At 43.7% G+C, this 21,582-nt stretch overlaps 1 protein-coding gene across 1 annotated transcript in view; it reads left to right on the top strand.

Annotated features, from left to right (window-relative positions):
• LOC309556572 (protein MTSS 1-like) overlaps nt 1–15,290 on the top strand; it is a gene marked incomplete at its 5' end in the record, with an annotated part of 70,072 nt that extends 54,782 nt beyond the window's left edge. Inside the window, 3 exons of the mRNA XM_082259016.1 lie at nt 11,403–11,561; nt 12,454–12,616; nt 13,749–15,290. Of these exons, the coding sequence (XP_082115142.1) occupies nt 11,403–11,561; nt 12,454–12,616; nt 13,749–14,440 (1,014 nt within the window). The remainder of the gene's footprint in view (nt 1–11,402; nt 11,562–12,453; nt 12,617–13,748) is intronic.
• Between the last annotated feature and the right edge of the window lie 6,292 nt (nt 15,291–21,582).

The following is a 21,582-nucleotide window of genomic DNA, read 5'->3' as shown; positions in this document are numbered from 1 at the left end:
CAGGTACTGTGGTGGAGGGATCTGGGGGTCTAAAAGACCCCAAACCCCTCCTCTGCACTTAAAAGCATTCAAAACGCCAAGTTTGGCTGTTTTGAATGCTGTAAGTTTTTTTTTTTTTTAATTCTGCGCCGCCAGTACTTGGAAGTGATGTGATGTCATGACATCACTTTCGGGTACTTGGCGCCGAATTAAAAAAAATGGAAACCCAGTCAGACGGCGGTGGTGCAGGAAGGATGCCCATCTCCTGGTGAGACGTGAGACCCGGGGCGAGCTGTGGAAGGTGTCGGGAGGGGGGGACGTTCCCTCCCGCTCCTTGTACTGACAGTCAAGCGGCTTCTCAGCCGCATCGGTTGTCAGTACAAGTCAGCCGACCGTCGGCTATGGATGCGGGTACCGGGGTGATGCCTCTAGCTGCAGGCATCACCCCGGTACATGCACTTTCCCAAAATATCGGCAATATCGGTAAATCCAAATAATTCCGATATATATCGGGGAAAGTGCATATTGGCTCCCGCTATATCGGTCGATCCCTAGTTCAAAGTACATGGAATACACAGTCCATTGTTCCTTCATGCTTTGTAGGCCTAGCTAAAAGGTTGGACGAGATGCTCAACAACGTAGATAGCAAGCTTCTTGTTAACCGACGCTTGTCTCCACTCCAAGAACTTGCCTTAGACCAGTGGTGGCAATTGGGTGGGTGTGTTGGATGGCCTTTGGGAAGTCTACTCTCCTAGCTAGGCTTACAACGCACGTAGGATACATATGTGTATCTCAACCTGAAAACTCTAGTAGAGTATTATACTACATTAACCATTGATTAATGCAGAAGGTTTAGAGTTTTAATGATACTTGTTTTGGGGGGATTTACACACAGTGCAGAAAAGCATAAAAGAAACACATGACCGTTCACGAGGCACGCATATAGTAAATACACACAAAGTGGAAACATGAATGGGCTGTAAACTAATTATTCAGTTATGGTGAGGTTAGTAGGCATTGTGGAGTCCCATACCTTTCACTGTCTGCCAATTGTATTTTCTTGCCTAAAATTCAGTTCTGTAATCTGTTTCTTCCTTTATTGTAAGTTGGCAGTTATTTACCTTGGATTGGATTTTGACACCCTATGTCAGTGATGGCGAACCATGGCACTCCAGATTTTTTGGAGCTAAACCTCCCATGATGCTCAACTACAATGCAGAGTGCATGAGCATCATAGGAAATGTAGTTCTAAAAAATCTATGGTGCCAAGGTTTGCCGTCACTGCCCTATGTTTTATTTTGATGGGAACTTTTGGCCATAGAACTGTTTTTACATCTCTAGGTCCTAGTTATAAAATTAAAATAATTGTATTTCATTGTGCTGTTTTCTGTATTTGGCCTATCATTTTCCTCTGGATTTTCTCCTGTTACTGTATCATGTGTCTGCTGTAACCAATCACAGCAGGTCACGTTACAGTTCTAAACAATGGTTGACTTCCTTTCAAGCCATCCTTAGTGTTGCTAGCTGTGATTGGTCACAGGAATCAGATTGTAGGTATAGACTGGGCCAATCACAGCCCATCTGCGCCATGTGATCAATTGTGGCCAATTAAAGCTAATCGCAACAAAAACTGAAAGAACCGATTTTACTCAATGCCATAAGCAAACGTGTAAAAATAAATGACTGATTACTTCCCTAGGGTGGCACAATGACACTATGGTACCATTATATTGCTCTGGTCAAAGTGTGTTAAAAAAAAAAATATTTATTTTTTTTCCGTACTTTCACCAGCCAGTGTCTCTAATCACTGTCACACCCATTTTATATGATGACATAGGCCGTCCGTACATCAGGATTGATCAATTTTCGGATATACCATAGCTTGTGGACTTTATAATATTTTCCTACAGACTAAATAATATACACTGGTTTGGGTTATTTTTACCAAAGTAATGTAGCAGAATACATTTTGGCCTAAATTCATGAAGAAAGATTATTTATTTGCAAAATATTATAACAGCAAAAACAAACAACGTGTTTTTTTTTTCTTCTTTTTTCGTCTATTTAGCAAAAAAAAAAACCCATTGGTGATTAAAAAAAGAAAGCTCTATTTGTGTGAATAAAATGATAAAAATTTAGTCTGGGTACAGTGTTGTATGACCACGCAATTGTCATTTAAAGTGCGACCTGACCCTCAACTCAAACCATGAACTATGTACACATCACAGCCTAGATCTTGGTCAAACTCCTAAGTAAACAGTTACATGATCAAAGGTCCTTTAACTGAAGACTCTTCAACTAAGTAATCATTTTAAATCTAAAGTTTCCAACTTTAAACTTCTGTTGTTCTCATTCTGTAGCACTGCTCATTATGTGTCTGACTTCTAACTCCACAGTAGTCCTTTCATGGGTCCATGTTGTCTTCAAGATCATGCTGACTTTTGACGGCCCCTTCAATTATTACTTTTCCTTTGTACTTATAGCAGGGCTGGATTTACACAATTGGTTACCAAGACTCCAGGATTTGCTGGTCACCTTGGGCTTCATTCACACAAATAAAATAATGTTAAATAAATAAGCAGTGGATGTTCTCGGTACTCTCATTACATGTTTTAACTGCCTCCAATTATCAAAATAAAATTTCTCTGTCGCTCATTGACAGACGTAGTCTTCTTGATTCACAAGAACTGGGTTATGTTGTCTCCGCAGGAGCAGGACTAGGCAGAAAGAAAAAACGTTCTGGCTCCACCTTAGGGGCAGTCCCTGAGGGTATATCCTCCCTCTCTCTGCTACAAGGCATCAGTTTTTTTTCTGTCTAGAAGGACCTAAGTTCCTTGCTGGGATCTTTTTGGTCCTGGCAAGATTTTTTCTTTAGAAAAAATATTTTTTAGGTAGTTTTTCTCCAGTGTTTTTTTCCTGTGAGATCTTCAAGCAAATACGCCGGACTGGGCGACACTAGTGGTCACCCCAGCCGGCCTACGAGCGCGCGCAGACCATTGCATTGCGCTTGGTCGGCCGCGACACATTCAAGTAAGTATGCGGGGCCGGGCGACGGGCTGGATGTTGAGATCCAGTGGTCACCCCGGTTTCTGCCTACGAGCGCGTGCAGACCAGAGCTCCGCGCTGGGTCGGCCGCGACGGAGTCCCATTGGAGGGACTGACCTTGCGAGTTAAAAGTCTCGCTTGGACGCCAGGAACCAGAGAGTCGAGGCGTCCGGAGTGGTCCACAACCCCCCACCCCGGTGGAGAGGGTGCCTGTCGGTTCGGTATGGTGAGTAAACGTTCCCTTTTTTCCTCCTTATGAGGCAGTATGAATTATGGGCCCCTCCATACATGGTCAGTATATATCTGACACTAAAAGTCCCCCTTGTAAATACAGTATGTGTTTGGTGGGAAGTGGACTTCGTTTGAGAGCTAACACTCTACCCAGCAGACTGTAGTATTACAGCAGACATAGGAGGTATAATCCTACCTTAATTGTAGTGTACCTCCTGCAGATCGATAAACCGCCACTTAGCAGAGATGCAGGTGGATGTGCTGGGAAAAACGATTTCGGCGGTCCGCCGCCATTTTGCCGTAGACCGGGTGCATGAATGTCCTCAGGTCACGCCGGCCGCCATGTTTTTGGAGTCTATTGTCTCCTGTATGGGGGCGGCCATGTTTGATGAGCCCAGCTACCTCGTGGAGAGCTGGGAACGCCGGAAGGCGTACACAGGGGGCGGAGCCACGTCCTTCTACCCGGGAAAACGAACACAGCTCTTTCCAGTCTGTAAAAGACAGACGCTGACTGCAGTTGGTTGGAAACTTCTCTGCATCGGGTGGTGAGCCTTGGGGGTCTCTCTCTCTCTCTCTGTGTGGGATCGAGAAGCAGGTACTCTGAGGGGCGCTATTGCGCTAGGGGGAGACACATAAAAAAAAAAAAGAGGTATTTTTTTATTTAAAAAAAAAAAAAAAAAGTTTTTTGTTTTTTCTGGCAGAGGTGTCCTGAATTAACATGGACCCTGCCACTCATGTATCTCCACCGGATCCCCTCGAGGTGTCTGCAGGATCCTCCAGCACCCCACTGACGGTTGAATCATTGTCAGCTATTATGGAAACTTTTGTGTCCCGGGTGGAAGTGGCTTGTCAGGGACAGGGCGCAAGAAAGCAACCCCCGCCTAACCCCTTATTATCTGAAACTTCGGATTCAGAATCTGAGCCTATTTCTGCAGTTGCAGGTACTTCATCTGGGATTGGTGTCTCGGGTACTGTCTCTTCAGACAGTGAGGAGGATGTTTCGGCATCAGCCATAGCCCGAGAGGAAGCGTTGGTAAACGCACTCGTATCTGTTCAAGAAACCTTAAGATTACAGGGTATTCCGTCGGAAATAGCTGAAACTGAAATCCCTTTTGGGACTAAAAAACGCATCAAAGTGGCGAAGGTTTTTCCATTGCCCAAATGTTTTGGCAATCCAATCAAAGAAGAATGGAGTCTGCCAAAACGCACCTCTGCTATTTCTAAACGCATTAACAGGCGTTATCCGTTTGAGGAAACCCTCATTAAGAAATGGACAGAACCACCTGTGGTGGATTCACCAATTGCTAGATTGAATAAAGCCACGGTTATTCCTTTAGAAGACGCTCCGTCTTTTAAAGATCCAGTGGATCGCAAGATAGAAGCTATGTCTCGCACCATGTTTTCCTTGATTGGATCAGCTTTCAGACCAATAATTGCTATTGGTCTGGTTTCACAGACTGTAACTGAATGGACCAAGTGGTTACGCCGGGACTTAGAAGAGGTCCCTCAGGCGGTATCAGATTTGTTGGAACAAATGATACAGGGGTTACAGTTTGTGTGTGATGCGGCGTTAGACGCCACTCCATTATTGGCGCGAGCATCAGTTTCAGCAGTGGTTCTCAGGCGTACACTGTGGCTAAAAGGTTGGTTAGCCGACCAAGGTTCCAAAAAAGCATTGGCTAATATCCCCTTTTTAGGAGAGCGTCTATTTGGAGCCAACTTAGATGAGATCATTAAGGATCTCACGGGTGGAAAGAGCACCTTTTTACCGCAAAATGTTAAGGGTAAAGGAACTCGTCAAAGACGAGGGCCTTCTTTCTCTGCTCACAAAAAGTTTTTTCGTCCCGCGGGTGAAAAAATTAAGTCCTCCAAAGCTCCTTCAGGAGGCTTCAGGGGACGTTGGTCGGGCAAGCAAAAGCCGGCCCCCTCCAGACCTGAAGATAAATCGTCCAAAGCCTGAAGGTGCGCCCCCACCCATAATTGGGGTGGGGGGACGTCTTCGCTGGTTCCCGGATCCATGGCTTTCCAGAATCCCGGACAAGTGGGTTTGCGAAGTCATAAGGTCAGGGTACAAGATCGAGTTTCGATCTCTCCCACCGGCGCGATTCTTCCCTTGAAATATCCGACTATCCCCGGATCGTCTAGAAGATCTGCGGAGAGCAGTCACGGATTTACTACAACAAGGAGTGGTAGTCCACGTTCCTTGGACAGAACGTTTTCAAGGGTTTTATTCAAACCTATTTACAATACCCAGGAAAGAGGGCAAAGTGCGTCCAATTCTGGACTTAAGGGCACTCAATTCCTTTCTCAACATAAGGAAATTCAAGATGGAATCCATTCGCACAGTAGCAGTCTTCCTGCATCCAGGGGATGTCCTAGCGTCCATAGACATCAAGGACGCCTATCTTCACATTCCCATTTTCGCAGGACATCAGCGGTTTCTACGCTTTTCCGTAGAAGAGAACCACTATCAGTTTGTGGCGTTACCTTTCGGTCTCGCCATGGCTCCTCGGGTCTTCACGAAGGTGTTGGCCCCAATGTTGGCACTACTGCGCCAAAGAGGCATATCGATTCTAGGTTACCTAGACGATCTCCTGCTCCATGCAGAGTCTCCTCAGACCCTGCTACAAAACATAGAAATTACTATAATTTCTTTACAGGAATTCGGGTGGCTGGTGAACCAGCAAAAGTCATTTCTGGTTCCCACCCAGAGGCTCGAATATCTGGGTCTAATTCTAGACACAGTCAGGTCAAGAGTTTTCCTTCCGGTAGGGAAGCTCCGGAAGATTCAATCAGCAGTCCAGTTGTTACTATCCAACAGCTGGTCTTTTCTTCGAACTTGCATGAGGGTTCTGGGGTTGATGGTGGCTTCCTTCGAAGCAGTCCCATTTGCCCAGTCCCATACCCGAATTCTTCAGCAAGCGATTCTTCTCAGATGGAATCGGAATCCGGAATCCCTGGACAATCGGATCCGATTGAGCAAACAGACCAGAGAGTCTCTGGTCTGGTGGCTTCGGTCTCCGATGCTCAGCCAGGGAAAGTCATTTCTGCCAATATATTGGACGATAGTGACCACGGATGCCAGTCTATCCGGATGGGGAGGAATTCTCGGTCAGTTATCTGTCCAGGGACTTTGGTCCCTGGAAGAATCCAGGTTGCCGATAAATGTATTGGAACTGAGAGCGATCAGACTTTGTCTGATTCACTGGACCGAGCAGCTCCAGGGCAGCCCGGTTCGGATCCAGTCGGACAACGCCACGGCCGTGGCTTATGTCAATCACCAGGGGGGCACCAAGAGTGTCCGAGCGGCCAAAAAAGTGGCTTGCATTCTTCGCTGGGCGGAACGATTTGTTCCAGCTATCTCTGCGGTGTTCATTCCGGGGGTGGAGAATTGGCAGGCAGATTATCTCAGCCGTCAGACTCTGGATCAGGGGGAATGGTCCCTCCATCCAGAAGTTTTCCACCAGTTGTGCCCACGGTGGGGCACCCCGGATGTGGATCTGTTGGCATCACGATTCAACAGGAAAGTACAGAGATTCGTGGCTCGCTCCCGCGATCCTCTAGCAGAGACCGCAGACGCACTGATCGCCCCGTGGGGGCAATACCAGCTAATGTATGCCTTCCCTCCTCTCGGGTTACTGCCAAGACTTCTTCGCAGGATAGAGGAGGAAGGAATTCCAGTAATCCTGGTAGCTCCGGACTGGCCTCGCCGAGCGTGGTACGCCGACATGGTCAGACTGGTCCCGTGGAGACTTCCTCTCAGGGAGGACCTACTGTCTCAGGGACCGATCTTCCATCCTGCTTTACGATCGCTGGCTTTAACGGCCTGGCTATTGAGACCCAGGTGCTGAAGGACAAGGGATTGTCAGCTTCAGTTATTCCTACTCTAGTTAAAGCAAGGAAAGCGACTTCCAGAAAGATTTATCATCGTACATGGAAGTCCTACATTGCATGGTGTGAACCTCTGGGGTTCCGTCCACGGTCTTATTCGGTTAGTCGAATATTAGCTTTTCTGCAACAAGGGGTTGAGCAGAAACTGGCCTTGAGCACTATCTAGGGTCAGGTCTCAGCATTAGCTATCTTCTTTCAGAAGCCTTTGGCTACTCATTCCTTGGTGCGGAATTTCATCCAGGGGGTGCGACATCTGGCTCCGCCAGTGCGCGCGCCGTTACCACCCTGGGATCTTAATTTAGTATTGTCGGTTCTTCAGAAACCTCCCTTTGAAGATATTAGGGAGATTCCTCTACCTACGTTGTCCCAGAAGGTGGCCTTCTTGGTGGCTATCACTTCTGCACGCAGGGTGTCAGTGTCAGAACTGGCCGCTTTATCTTGTCGTTCCCCATATCTGGTGGTTCATAGAGATAAGGTGGTTCTTCGTCCGAATCCATCCTTCCTACCAAAAGTGGTTTCAGAATTTCATCTGAATGAAGAAATTTTATTACCTTCCCTGTGTCCTAAGCCCAGTCATCCTCGGGAGTTTGCTTTACACTCCTTGGATGTGGTCCGGGCGATCAGGGTATACTTGAAAACGACAGACTCGTTTCGCAAGACGGATTCACTTTTTGTGATCCCGGATGGACCCAAAAAGGGGTTGCCTGCATCTGCCACGACTATTTCCAAATGGATCAGACAGACGGTGGTACAGGCTTATTCTATTAAGGGTCGGGAGCCCCCGTTCCCTGTTAAGGCGCACTCCACTCGGGCACTTAGTGCGTCATGGGCCTTTCGCCATCAGGCGTCAGTGGTCCAGGTGTGCAAGGCGGCTACCTGGTCGTCGGTGCATACCTTTACAAAACATTATAAAGTTGATGTAATGGCATCGTCTGATGCCTCGTTTGGCCGCAAGGTTTTGCAGGCCGCCATTTGAGGAGACCAGTGGTCTGCCTCGAGGGTTTTTTTTCCGTTGGAAATTTTCATTTGAGTCTCATTCTTTGTTTATAATGAGCCTTTAAAACTTCTAGTTTGGCACCGGTTGGGCCTTCTAGATTGGATTTTGATTTCGGTCAATCCCACCCCTCATTTGTGGCACTGCTTCTGGATGTCCCAGTTCTTGTGAATCAAGAAGACTACGTCTGTCAATGAGCGACAGAGAAAATCGGATTTTTGTAAGATCTTACCGTAAAATCCTTTTCTCTTAGCTCATTGACAGACGTAGTACCCGCCCCTCTATCATTGAGTTGGGTTGGGTTAAATTCTCTGTTGCTGCTTTGTGACAGAACTGATGCCTTGTAGCAGAGAGAGGGAGGATATACCCTCAGGGACTGCCCCTAAGGTGGAGCCAGAACGTTTTTTCTTTCTGCCTAGTCCTGCTCCTGCGGAGACAACATAACCCAGTTCTTGTGAATCAAGAAGACTACGTCTGTCAATGAGCTAAGAGAAAAGGATTTTACGGTAAGATCTTACAAAAATCCGATTATTTCCGACAGTAGTGTTCCTTCAAGTCCTACCATCTGGTAGGGACAGAAAACGTATACAGTTTCCTAGTTTGATGTTTTAGGTGTAATTATTTCATTCTGGTGATGTTGTAGTTGTACTTGTATATTTAATTCAAGGACTAGCATTTAAACCAGTGGTTATAACTGGATATTATGCTTTATGGCCTTAAAGTTTATTGACTCCTGACCATTATATCTATATCAGCTTGTTAGACATCCCACTCTAAAACCATGAGCATTAATATGGAGTTGCCAACTAGGGATCGACCGATTATCGGCAAAGCCGATATATCGGGGGCCGATATGCACTTTCCCCGATATATCGGAATCGGCCCCGGAGGTTACCGATATTTCCGGAAAGTGCTTGTACCGGAGTAATGCCTGCAGCTAGAGGCATTACCCCGGTACCGGCGTCCATAGCCGATGGTCGGCTGTCTTGTAATGACAACCGATGTAGCTGAGAAGCCACTCGACTGTCATTACAAGGAGCGGGATGGGATGCTCCCCCACCCCTCCCGCCGCCTTCTGCGGCTCGCCCGGGTCTCCCATCCCACCGGGAGACCCGGGGCACCCTGCCTGCACGGCACTGTAGACCCAATCAAAGCTGCATTCGGCTCTGATCGGGTCTCCATGTAAAGACCCGGAAGTGATGTCATGACATCACTTCCGGGTACTCTGTGCTAAATTAAAAAAAATTACAGCATTCAAAACAGCCAAACTTGGCGTTTTGAATGCTTTCAAGTGCAGAGGAGGGGTTTGGGGTCTTTTAGACCCCCCGATCCCTCCACCAGAGTACCTTTTAAGAAAAAAAAAAAAAAAAGTTTTTTTAATGTACAAAAATATCGGCCAATATTGGCCGATACCGATATGTGATGACCAAACGATATCGGTCGATCACTATTGCCAACCTCCCCTCCCTTCCCAACTTGCAGCTTTAACCACATCAGCTCTTATGAGATAGCTTTTTACAGTATTTTGGGAGTTTTCTGTGGGAATTTGCCCATTTAACTAAAAGAGCATTTGTGAGGTTACTGATATTGGATGAGAACACCAAGCTCATAATTGGCATTCTAACCCCAAAGGCATTCAGTGGGGTTGAGACCAGGGCTCTGTGCATATCTTTTTGTTTTGGATGCTTCTTACTACATTAGGAGTTTTACTATTCTAATACTAGGAGAGGAATTGGCTGCAATACTATACAGAGACTTCAATAGAGCCAATCGAGTCTATTGTGCCAGAGGCCTCTTAGGTGTAGGGATGCTACAAGTTAAAGATGCTCTGTACTACAGAGGCTGTGCCCAAAAGAGGCACACAAAGGTCAAAAAACTAGAGCTAGTACAGCTTTTCCCTATTACCGACCTGCCTTGCCTCACATTGTATCTCTATGGAGGGATGGAGGCTTAGGGGCAGGGCTGTGCAAATCCAGATCCACAAACACAGATCCACAGATTGAATGAAGCAGAAGCAAAAGACTCCTTGCACTGTAGACCCCCAGATACAGCTTCCACTCCTGCAAGGGGAATTGTGGGCAGTATAGTAGTGACATGCCCACATCTAAGTCCAAATCTGTTAAGTCTAGCAGTCAGAAGCAGCAGTGCCTTAGATTTTCTCTCTTTAGAAATTTCCCTTTGTAATCTGAATCCTTTTACTTTAGATCTACAGCTTTTAAGTTCAGGGCACAGGAGTGCCTAGGCGCAGGAAGTGCACTGCTATTTTCAGGAAGCATTCAAGAAGAAATGTATATTATTTACGGCAGTGTTTCTCAACCTGTTTTCAGTCAAGGCACCCTTTAAAATTATGGACAAGTCTCAAGGCACCCAGTTCTAAAATGTAAAAATCTTTTTCATAATGCTGCAGCATCGACACACGTAGGATACCCAACGTTAGAGGTGATTTATTCTTTCAAACCACATACATTTTTGCACACTAGTACCGACTAGTATTCCAGTGTTTCTCCTCTCCCTCAGTTTCTCTCTCGCACTCAGCTAATGTGACCCCAGTGTTGATGGAGAGGGGCAGGCGAGGGTCAAACAAGGATGCTGTGCAGGTGATCAACACCCTTCTCAACACTGATGACCTCGCTGTTTGTTGGGATGCCGGTGGCTGGAAGGTTGAAATGGTGCTCAATAAAAACCTGTGGCTTTGTGTAACTAAAAGGCAGGCTTCATCCACCTGCTGGTTTGTGTACATACAATTTTTGGGCAATTTTAGGCATTTTTAACCAAGGCACCCTGGTTGAAAAAGGCTGATTTAGGGTACTAGTAGAGAACAAATAACATGTGCAGATGGGAAATCTTCACTATTTTACTTCTAGCGCACTTTTACACCTTTACATCCAGTTACCAGCAAGAAAGCGAGTTTTATAAGGACCTTTTTATAGACTTGTAGAAATTTGTCTGCTAGCAGTTAAGAGCCCAGCTGCATGTGGTTTACCAATGCCAGGTAGAGATTTTTTTTTTTTTCGGGAAGGAGAAAGAACAGATTTTGTTAGCTGGAAGCAGTATTATTTGTTATCTCACTAAGAAAATTGCCATGTATTAAAGCAGAGGATTTATCTCTGCTGGCTAAATAAGAGCCTGACATAATGAAAAATCCAGCCCTGATATGTCATTGTTCTCATTTCTCTGTGTACTTGCTTTGGGGGACAGTAATCTTTCCTTAAAAAGAGTCATGTTGGTGACATCCATATACAGCCTCTAACCTTTCATTCAGGACTGGGCTAAGCCAGGTCCATACGACCATCCTGTGATGAACACTCTTCAGAGACGCAAACGTGAAGTCGACCTTTCTTCAGGAGCCCAGTTCATGCATCCCGGACTAATTAATGAGGCTCATTCACCCCGCAGTGCAAGAATGCCCATGGCATCAAGGGTAAAGTTTAATTTGACCAAAAAGCATGTCTCTAACCCTTTGTTCCTTTGTTCTCAGATTCTCTTCTTTCTCTAGCTGCTAACACCAATCTTCAGGAAACCATGCTTTATTTTACAGCTTAATTAGAAACTCTTTCTGCACTATAGTACACCTAACCATAGAAATGACCATGACAGGGCTCTTTTAACATCCTGGTGATCTTCTCTTTATGCTTTTTGACTGTCAACTTTGAGTTTGCCAGAATGGATATTTGGTTTACTATTGTCTGAGCAGAGGTGCCCCGCCCATTTATTTATTTTTTTAACAGCAAGGCAACGATTGCCAAAATTGTAGGCTGATAAGCCTACACTTTTGGCACAGTAAATTGGCAAAAGATTGGCCTATCCCAGTTATGACCCCAGACTGCAGTTTTGCAAACTAGCAAAATACTTTGGGACAACCACCCTCCATCATATGGCTCTGACCATAAATGGGATAGATCTGTCATTTTGGCTTGACTGTGGATCCCCCAATTGCAAATGCAGCTCTGGGTTCAGTTGCAAATGCATGGAGGCACAGACATTATTCTTTCAGTAGTTCCAAATTTCCAATTGCCCTGCAAGGACTCCAAGGAGTTTTGTTTTAGCAGAAAAAATGATATATATCGGATTGGATCATAATCTACAGATCTGGCACCTCTGGCCTGGAGACAACCTGCAGGCCTCTAGCAAAGAGTTTGATGTGTCAGCATTGCTCAGAGTCTAAAGAGGTTGAGTTGAAGCATGATTGAGCAGACATTCCAGGACTTTAAGAGTTGGAGGTCTGCGGGTTGTCCATATCTGTTTACCACAATAGACTCGATCACAGGAATTTTTCATTTATTAATTTTTTTTTTTTTGTGTCCCCCCACCAGCAAGTGGAAGAAGCAGAAAACTGTGACGATCTGGCTCTTGCCCTGAGCAGAGGACTGCAGCTTGATACACAGAGGAGCAGTCGAGATTCCCTGCAGTGCTCCAGTGGATACAGCACACAAACCACCACCCCATGCTGTTCAGAAGACACCATCCCATCACAAGGTGAGGAACACAATAGGCCTTATTCTAAAACATCACAGATGAAAACTGTTACACACAGCCTCGAATTAGCATCAAAGGTACTGTGAGTTGTTATATTAAAGAGAGCCAGTCATAACCAGACTTCTGCAAAAATCTGAATATTCAGTGTTACATTGGTAGAATTTTGAAGGCTTAATGATGGTGAAGGAGAGCAGTGATGACTGGGCCTCATTAAGCAATGTCCTAGCAATAACCTGGGAGTATTTCAGTCAGGCTTCATAGGGTATGTAAATAGCCAACACCTATTGCAAGTGCCTTATTCAACTTTAGTCAGAGCGGCACAGTTTGTTTTTTTATCTACAGACACCACTTACCAGAGGCGTAACTAGAACCTTCAGGTGGCTGGAGCAAGAAACCATGAAGGGCCCCCCTGACCCCCCCCCCCTCCATCCAAGCTCCAGGCTTCCAGTTCTGGGAGGGCATCCATGGACATCCTCCCAGAATCTTGCCTCCCACATTGATCAGTGCTAAAAATATGCATGGTCACTGTACTAATGACACCAGGGAGGGGTTAAACATCTAAAGGCTTTAATTTGTGCCTAATCAGTCTTTGTGTACTATGTGTGCTGCTTTTTACTTGGGGAAGTGATGGATTTTATTTCCTGCTTTGCAGGGACACAAACTCCATCACTTTTCCCCTTTCAGAACGGAGCTCTGCCTTGTTTACATAGGCAGAGCTCCGTTCTGTGTCGCTCCTCGCCGATCAGTGGGTGTCAGCAGACATCTATTGGCTGGCATGCCGTGTGCTAAATCACAGCACTGCCACAGCAAGTGCCCCCTACCTGAAAGTGCCGGTTGATCCAGCGCAGGAGAGCCGCTCTGCCACCATATAACTAAGTTATGTGGTCGGCAAGCAGATAATGTGTCCATATGTATGGTTTATCAGTTTTAAGGAAGAACTATCTTAGTTTCTTTTGTTAATAACAGTCTTTTCTTTTTTATGCCTGTGTGGAAGAATGAAAGGGAAACCCTGCTTGCATGTTATGGTGAAAAATAACTCTGCAATACAGTATTTATCCCGGCCACATTAATAAAACCCCAAAGTCTTCTACAGGAAATTCACTTAACACTCATACCTCCCTCTTGTTTCTAGTTTCAGATTATGATTACTTCTCGGTGAGTGGAGATCAGGAGCAAGAGCAACAGGATTTCGACAAGTCCTCCACCATCCCGAGAAACAGCGACATCAGTCAGTCATATCGCAGGATGTTTCAATCCAAGCGCCCTGCGTCCACGGCAGGATTGCCAGCCAACTTTGCGCCTGTTATAGTCACTCCTGGAGTGGCCACTATCCGGAGGACACCGTCTACCAAGCCGTCAGTGAGACGCGGAACCATCGGAGGAGGTCCCATTCCAATAAAGACACCAGTTATCCCGGTCAAAACCCCAACTGTCCCAGACATTCCAGGTGGTCTTCCCAGCAACACTAGTGAAGAGTCACCTGAACAGAGCCCCGCCTCGCCATCCATCACAGAAGGAGCCGTGCTGGGCGGGGACATACCTGCATCCTTATGGAGCGGACAAGCTTCTGTAAACCCCCCTGTCCCGGGAACCCCTGGTGTTATTGCTGAAGAGCAAAGGTCAGGTCGGTCAGAAAATGAAGAGGAAGAAGATGAACAGGATGGTCCTGTCATTCCTGAACCCACAGGCCAACCAGACCCCGAGACAGCAGATACTGCTCTGATAGATGCACCGCAGGGAGAAGATATGCTCAATGCAATTCGCCGTGGGGTCAAACTGAAGAAGACCACCACAAATGATCGCTCGGCTCCTCGAATTTCCTAGAGAAAAATAAAAAAAAAATAGGGAGTGTCTTCCGAGCCGGGTACAAGGAACTGCACCCTGACACTTGTCTTTAATCCATTCCAATCTATGATCGGAGGATTTTGTAGGAGCATACAGAGGGTTGACAAACTCTTCAAAAAACAAATACTACAATAGTTCCAAAAACAGCAGCGTCTAAAAGACAACCTTAGAATCTGTTGGTGTTCCAATTGTAAATAGTGATTTTACTTCTGCACATAGTTAATCCCATTTATGTTTTTTTCCTGCTTTTCATTTCACAGTTTCATTTTTATTTCCATAAAGTGCCAAAACCCATATTTTAGTTTCAAAGAAACCCTTGTAAATTTTAAAAGCTTTGGACCGGATAAAAAAAAAAAAGCAAGAATAAGAAAGTGTTCCTACAAAGGATGAAGGACTGGGGGTTGTATTGCCCCTTCTCTTGCATTCTGTTTTGGACTTGTACAGATGGACAGCGGATAACCCGTCTGCTTGGCAAGGGGCGGGTGCAGTTCAATGGAACAGCCATGGGGCTACTTAATATGAGGTGTAGACCACCTTCGCGTCAGAGCAACCTAACTTTTCCTATACAAACACTACGGCTAATATTTTTTTTTTTTATTATTTTAAATTCTTTGTTGTTTTTTTTTTGTTTTTTTAATGCTGATATTATAAATTATTAACAATTATGAGCAATATAAAAATTGAAAAAAAAAAAGTTTTAGCATGTAATGGGGGATTTAGTGATGAAGACTACCATTGTTCACCATGCTGTCATTCACACTGTAATCTAGACATTACCGCTTGCATCTACCATGGTGATACAGTCCAAATAAGCCATACAGTAATACAGTGTTCCAGATTTTTTAAAATGCTATTAAATCTCATTCTTTCAGGAGTAGTTTGTCAATCCCAGCATGCCACTTTAATTACTTAGTGTATTGCAGTGTAGCCAGGGTTAAAGTGTAACATGGTCTACCAATAGTAAAGACAGCAATTTTGTGTGGTGACCATTTTGTCTCGGAACAAATACAATTTTGAATCAGTTTTTGCAGTCTTACCTCTGTATAGTCTATAGACGAGGCTTTCTCAACCAGAATTCCATGGAACCCTAGGGTTCCTCCAGAGGTTGCTATAGGTTCCTTGAGCAATGAGCAATATCTGCCTCTCTGATAAGTTCCCAATGACACCATTGACTTTTTATGTATCTTTAGGTGGGTAATTCTTCTTAATGACCACAAGTGTAAGGAGCATTCATCCAACTGACCATCACACTAATGTATCATGAGATATGGTCATTTTGTGCATGGGTTCCCGGAGCCTAAAAAGTTATTTCAAGGGTTCCTGTGTTGAAAAGGTTGAGAAAGGCTGCTGTAGACAAAATCAGTGACATTGCATCTAACTCCTATCATAGTACTTAAAGAGGAAGAGGAACTGAACTTTGGAAGCTGTGCCCAAAAAAAAAAGGCAAGCAGAGGACAAATGACCAGTATTTCCTTTGGTCTCCCTGCATCGGAATGTTTCCCTGTTATTGACTTAGTATGCCCTGTTCTGCACTGTGTTTTGTGTGGACGTGGCTACCTTGGCAAAGACAGGGCTTTTCTTCCTCATTGAGATGACCAAACCTCACCCCAGATCTCCTGAGACTAGCAGTTAGAGGCAGCAGCGCCTTAGATCTCACACTGCAGATATGCAGCTACAGGAGTGCCTAGGCACACTGCAAGACCAGAGAGACATTTATCAGGCTACTGCTTAGGTACAATAAGAGTCGGTTCACACTAAGGCAACACGACTCCTTACTACTTCGGGGGCGACTTGTGGAATTACCATGCACCACGACTTCGGAGCGACTTGCAGGGACTTCACATAATGGAAGTCTATGCAAGTCGCTCCGAGGTCCCCCCCCCCCCCCGAAGTAGTACAGGACCCTTTTTCTAAGTCGGAGCGACTTGTGTCGCTCCTATTAGAACGGGTCCTGTAGCGGTCAATGGACCGCGAGGGAGCGCGACTTGTCAGGCTGACAAGTCGCCTGACAAGTCGCGCTAGTGTGGACCGGCTCTAAACGTTTCTAGATGTCCTCTATAACAACTCGGATCTTAGCTTTTTCAGTTCAGCTCCAATTTAATAGGCTGAAATTCCATATTCTCAATATTTTTGACCCAACAAAATAGCTACACCACTGCTCACATCGATAGCGCACTTTAGGTCTCTGCCCCTATTAAAAGGGATTGATTTTTATTTCAATGGTAAATCCTCAAACCACTCTTGTGTTTGTGCTTCTCTCTCTTCTGTGTGCTCACATTATTTCACTAATTAAATAAAGGGATAGTTATAACAAAGGTAATTATAATTCATTAAAAGGCTAAGGCAATTATATAATTATATTTATGGTAGCAGGGAGTATATTAAAAAAAATTTACATATGCACCACAGGACCTAGCTGGCTGGGTCTCATTTGAACCCCCCTAAACACGTTAATGTAGGCGTTCGCTGCACTGTTAAAATTAACATAGAGGTAAGTCATTTTAAAACCACCCTTTGTTTATTTTTTGGCAAGTTAGAAACATGTAGTACAGAATTTTTTGCATATGCTGATAGAAGGAACGTCCGTGCTGGCTTTTAAAAACTAGAGTGAAGAAAACGGATCAAGCAGGCCAAGATGAAACCCGATTGGGTGGTAGGACTGCACAACTTCATCCCAGTCTAGTTTTTAAGGGACAAAATCACATTTTATGAAGTCTGTTTTTACAAATTACCTTTTTTTTGTATTCTATGTATTTTAGGATTGTTCATAGATGGAAAAGAAAACTGTAAAGATTTTGTTTTTTCTTTCTTTTAAAATAGACGTGAATAATTAACACTGTCTTTTGCTGTGATACCCACTTTTAGAGGTCATAGGAAATCTGCAGAAATGGCTATTTGGAAATTCAAACTCTTATTTCCCAGGTCAGATTTATTATCAAATAAGTATTGGTATTATAGAAATTGCATGCTCAAGTGTCTGAAGGAAGCAACATCTTAATTTCTCTGTGGAGACTGAAAGGGAGAATCTCATTCACACACTGAGGCCTACATTTATGTGGTTAAACTGAGTGCTTTTGTATTCGTAATTCGGTTAGGCATAACAATTAAAAAAAACTGTATAGAAAAATATAAAATAAAATTAATACTGTAAGGGAAAATAAGTATTATAAATCCTGGTGTACTTAAAGCTATCTACAGAGGTAGTATCCAGCATCAAAGGTGTGAGGTGACTCAAGATGGCATTCTTGTACTTGAATATTTGCGGAAGAAGTGCCAAGCATAAATGGTATATTTTTACAAGAATATTTCTGATTTTATTAAAAAAATAAGCAGAAGAAAATATTTCAATCATTTTTTTTTTATATAGTAAAGGAATTTTTTGTCTATTGTGCACTTGGCATGTACAGTAAGCAGGGCTGGTTCGTGGGACCAAGGGCAGAAATGGAATATTAGGCCTACACGGGCCTGAGGAATAGGGCCAGACATTCTCAACCGAGATTTCAATGGAACCTTAGGGTTCCTCCAGAGGTTACTAGGTATTCCTTGAGCTGTGGCTGATTTTGGATTAACATATCAGTAGGTGATGAGTACAAGTCGGCTACTCGGTACGTTACGAAAACCCAAATCTTTATTTGATACAATTACAGTGGATACAGCCAACATGTTTTGGCCATGATGGCCTTAATCCTATAATTTATAGATATATCCACTGTAAATTTATCATGTAGCAAATAAAGATTTGTAATTCAGAACGTACCAAGTAGCTGGCTTGTACTCATCATGGACTTGTGTTTTGGGAGTGAATATCCCAGCCCAGTGCACTGGTTTTCAGCATCACAAAGTTAACAAAGCAGTAGAGCTTGGGTCCTGTTTATGTTTATACTTTTATCAGATTGTACCTGCCTAGCTCCAGGGCAGTGCCACTTGGCAGAGCCATCAGCATGACACCAATGGCCTTTTTTAACTGTCTATATAAGTGGCATTCTGACTATCACTGTAAGAGACCTTGTTCTTACCGACCACCACTGTAAAGGGAATTTTTCCCACTGACTCAAAAAAAATGGGGCTTAGAAGGGGATCCTTAAAACATAAAAAATATTTTAAGGGTTCCTTTGTGGAAAAAGCTAGAACAATGCTGGGTTATGTTATAAATTAAGGAAATTACATTACTTTAACCTCAAGGCAGCTGTGCCATAAGAATAATTTGAGGGTAACATTACAAACACAATTTTTTGTCTCCGAAAATAATCAATTTCTCTAAAAAAACAAAAACAAAAGTGCAAATGTTAGGGAAAGACGATAGGTATGTATCATTGTCCACCAAAGATGCACCAAATGGCTACAGCCATTTTGTAGGCTTTACCAATGAATACAGTCATTAGCTCTTTATACCAACATTTAGAATAACCGAAGAGCTTGTGAACACACAAATATGTACATTATTAAACCTCATTTCCACAGTTTACCAGTTAAGATAATTGGCTTGTAAAATAATGCACAAAGCCTTTAAATACTATAATTAGAGTTTGTAAACCAGTGGCAAAAGCCACCAATATTTTTCTGAAAGACATAATGGGCAGCCATTCATTGGCCATGCCAATGGAAGCTGCCATTTTGGAACCTTTGGGTGTCGGAGATGAATAGAGCGTTTCTTGAAACTAGTCAGTGGGCTGACAAGGAGTTACCTAGTTAGCATGATACAAATAATCTGTTCTTTGAGTTCAATTAAATTACAACCTAAAAAATTATACTTCCATCAATAGAACCCTAAACCCGCAGAATAGCAAAAATGCTTATATAGCATGATCCAGTTTACTCTAATGCAAATCTTGATCCTCTAAAAGGCAATCAGATACTCCCTGGTCTGGATCAACAATCTACAGTGTTAGTTCTACAAATATAGCCAGTTATATTTTGTGCAATATAATAAGCTACTGATATAGCCAATTATATTGCACCATAAAAAATGGCTCTGGATAACTGTAATATGATATACTGTTTATTCTAGCTGATTCAAAATGGCTTCCTGCTTTTTGTTTAACACTGATTGGAAAAAACATTTTTTGCCAGTTCCTGCTTTGTAATATAACTAAATTGCCCTTTGTTCACCGTGTCAATCGTCATTTTATTAGTCACATAAAGGAAGCATTGACAATGCATTATATTCCATCCATAGTGCACAGTAACCACTCCACAATCATTTTGTAAAAAGAAACAAATCTCCCACACACAGAATGCTCTTTTATAGAGAAGGCATGTTCATACAAATACATATTTTTTCTAGAGCAATATCATTTGTTTAACCTATTAAAGTATATAAATATATTTAATGTCACCATCTACGCTCATTGGACAACAATGATTTTTGTGGCTTAGCTGAAATGCAAAGTGAGTTGTCCAGCCACCGAATTTGTTTGATGCCAAAATATCCATACTGTAAAGGTGCTAGTCTCAGAGAAACGATGTCTGCAAATTTCTTGTTGGCTGTTGTTAATGGCGTAAAGTAGTATGTGAAGTTGTCGTGTTAATATATGAAGATGTACACCGCTGTGACTCCTTTCAAGATGTTATGTTACAGTATGACATTAATATTAAAGGGCATGGTTCAAAAGTATGTCATTATTTTTGCCTCCTTTCCGTGTCAATATGGTAAGTTCGGCTACGGTTAGTTGGGGCAGTGACCACACAAGGGGAGAAAAAAAGGTATTGGAAAGCCAACTTTTTTAAATACAAAGAATTGCGTTGGCACTGTCCGCAAGCTAGGCCTTTGGAAGATTTTTCTTTGAAATGTACCCCTTACCTGTACACAGTGGGGGCAGCCATGTTTTAAAGTGAACCAGAAACTTGTAGCAACACCAGAGCCATCTTGTTTTGCTGAACATAAGCAAAACCTAATGAGTGAATAGCAATGAAGTCTTCATTTCCCTATCTCTTATCACCAGGAGTATTTTGTTGTGTGAATAGGGTTTGAACCCATCTGCTAACCAGGAGTATATAACTACACTAAACTTTTACCTATCTTTAAAGTGAAGCAATTTGTTTTCCAAGCACGTAAACATAATGTACAGTAAGCATAATCTGTTCTATTGGATGTTTCAAACTCACTCTTTTTACTGATATGCAAATTTAGACTATTTTATCAATAGTCATGAGCTAGGAGCTAGGAAATGTACATATTTGCCAGCACACCACGGATCCTCAATTAAGTTAAAATCTTTTTTGAAGAATGATCACATCACAGAAGACATAGGTTTCGGAGCCGCGTAGGGACCGCATGCCTAACGAAGGGGTCCTGCGTGGCTCCAAAACGTTGCACTGTGTCTTCTGTGTTGTGATCATTATTCAATAAAGAATTGGATGTAATTGACCATCTGTGGTGAGCTTTTAAATATGTACATTTGATCTGTGATGTTTCCAGTTCCAGCTGGTTCTTGCTACAGCACCCGCTACTCCTAAAGCCTTATCCCAAAAAGTGTGCAATAGCCATATCGATACTACTAGTCATAAGCTAAGGTCTCATGCTCATCTACACAAGCATGTGAAACAGTGCTACAACATCCCCAATATCCACAGCTCCAAGCACCAGGGGCTCAGGCAAAAGAGCTTCTGATAGCCTCCAATACTGTGATGTCCACAGGGAAAAGCTGGCACTCAAATAGATCAGTACAAAGGGATATCCCTTACTGAGAGAGGGGGGGAGTATAGCAGATATAAACACCAACCTGTTTTGGCCGCCAGGCCTTAATTATGGCCAAACACATTGGCGTTTTTACCTGCTGTACCCACCATCTTTCAATAAAGGATATCCATTGTGCTAATATCTAAGTGACGTCTTTTGCCTGTGGACTTCGTGTTCATCTACACCAGGGGTGTCAAACTCAATCTAATCCCGGGCCGCATCAGCATTCTGTTTGCCCTCAAAAGGGCCAGTTGTATCTGTAAGACTGTTCAGAGCATCCCCTACCCTTACATAAGATTTCAAGAGCCTACCCACCTTCAGAAGTTAAGTCCCCCACCCTCCCTTACATCACAGTGCACCCCCCTTAGGTTGTGCTGTTGCTGGGAAGAAGCTGGAGGCATCGCTGGAAAGCAGAAAGTACAGGGGCCAGAGGAGGGCTGAT

Source organism: Pelophylax lessonae, assembly GCF_965119305.1.
Source record: "Pelophylax lessonae genome assembly, chromosome: 5".
Lineage (NCBI taxonomy): Eukaryota > Metazoa > Chordata > Amphibia > Anura > Ranidae > Pelophylax > Pelophylax lessonae.
This window is presented reverse-complemented; position numbering and strand designations above follow the sequence as displayed.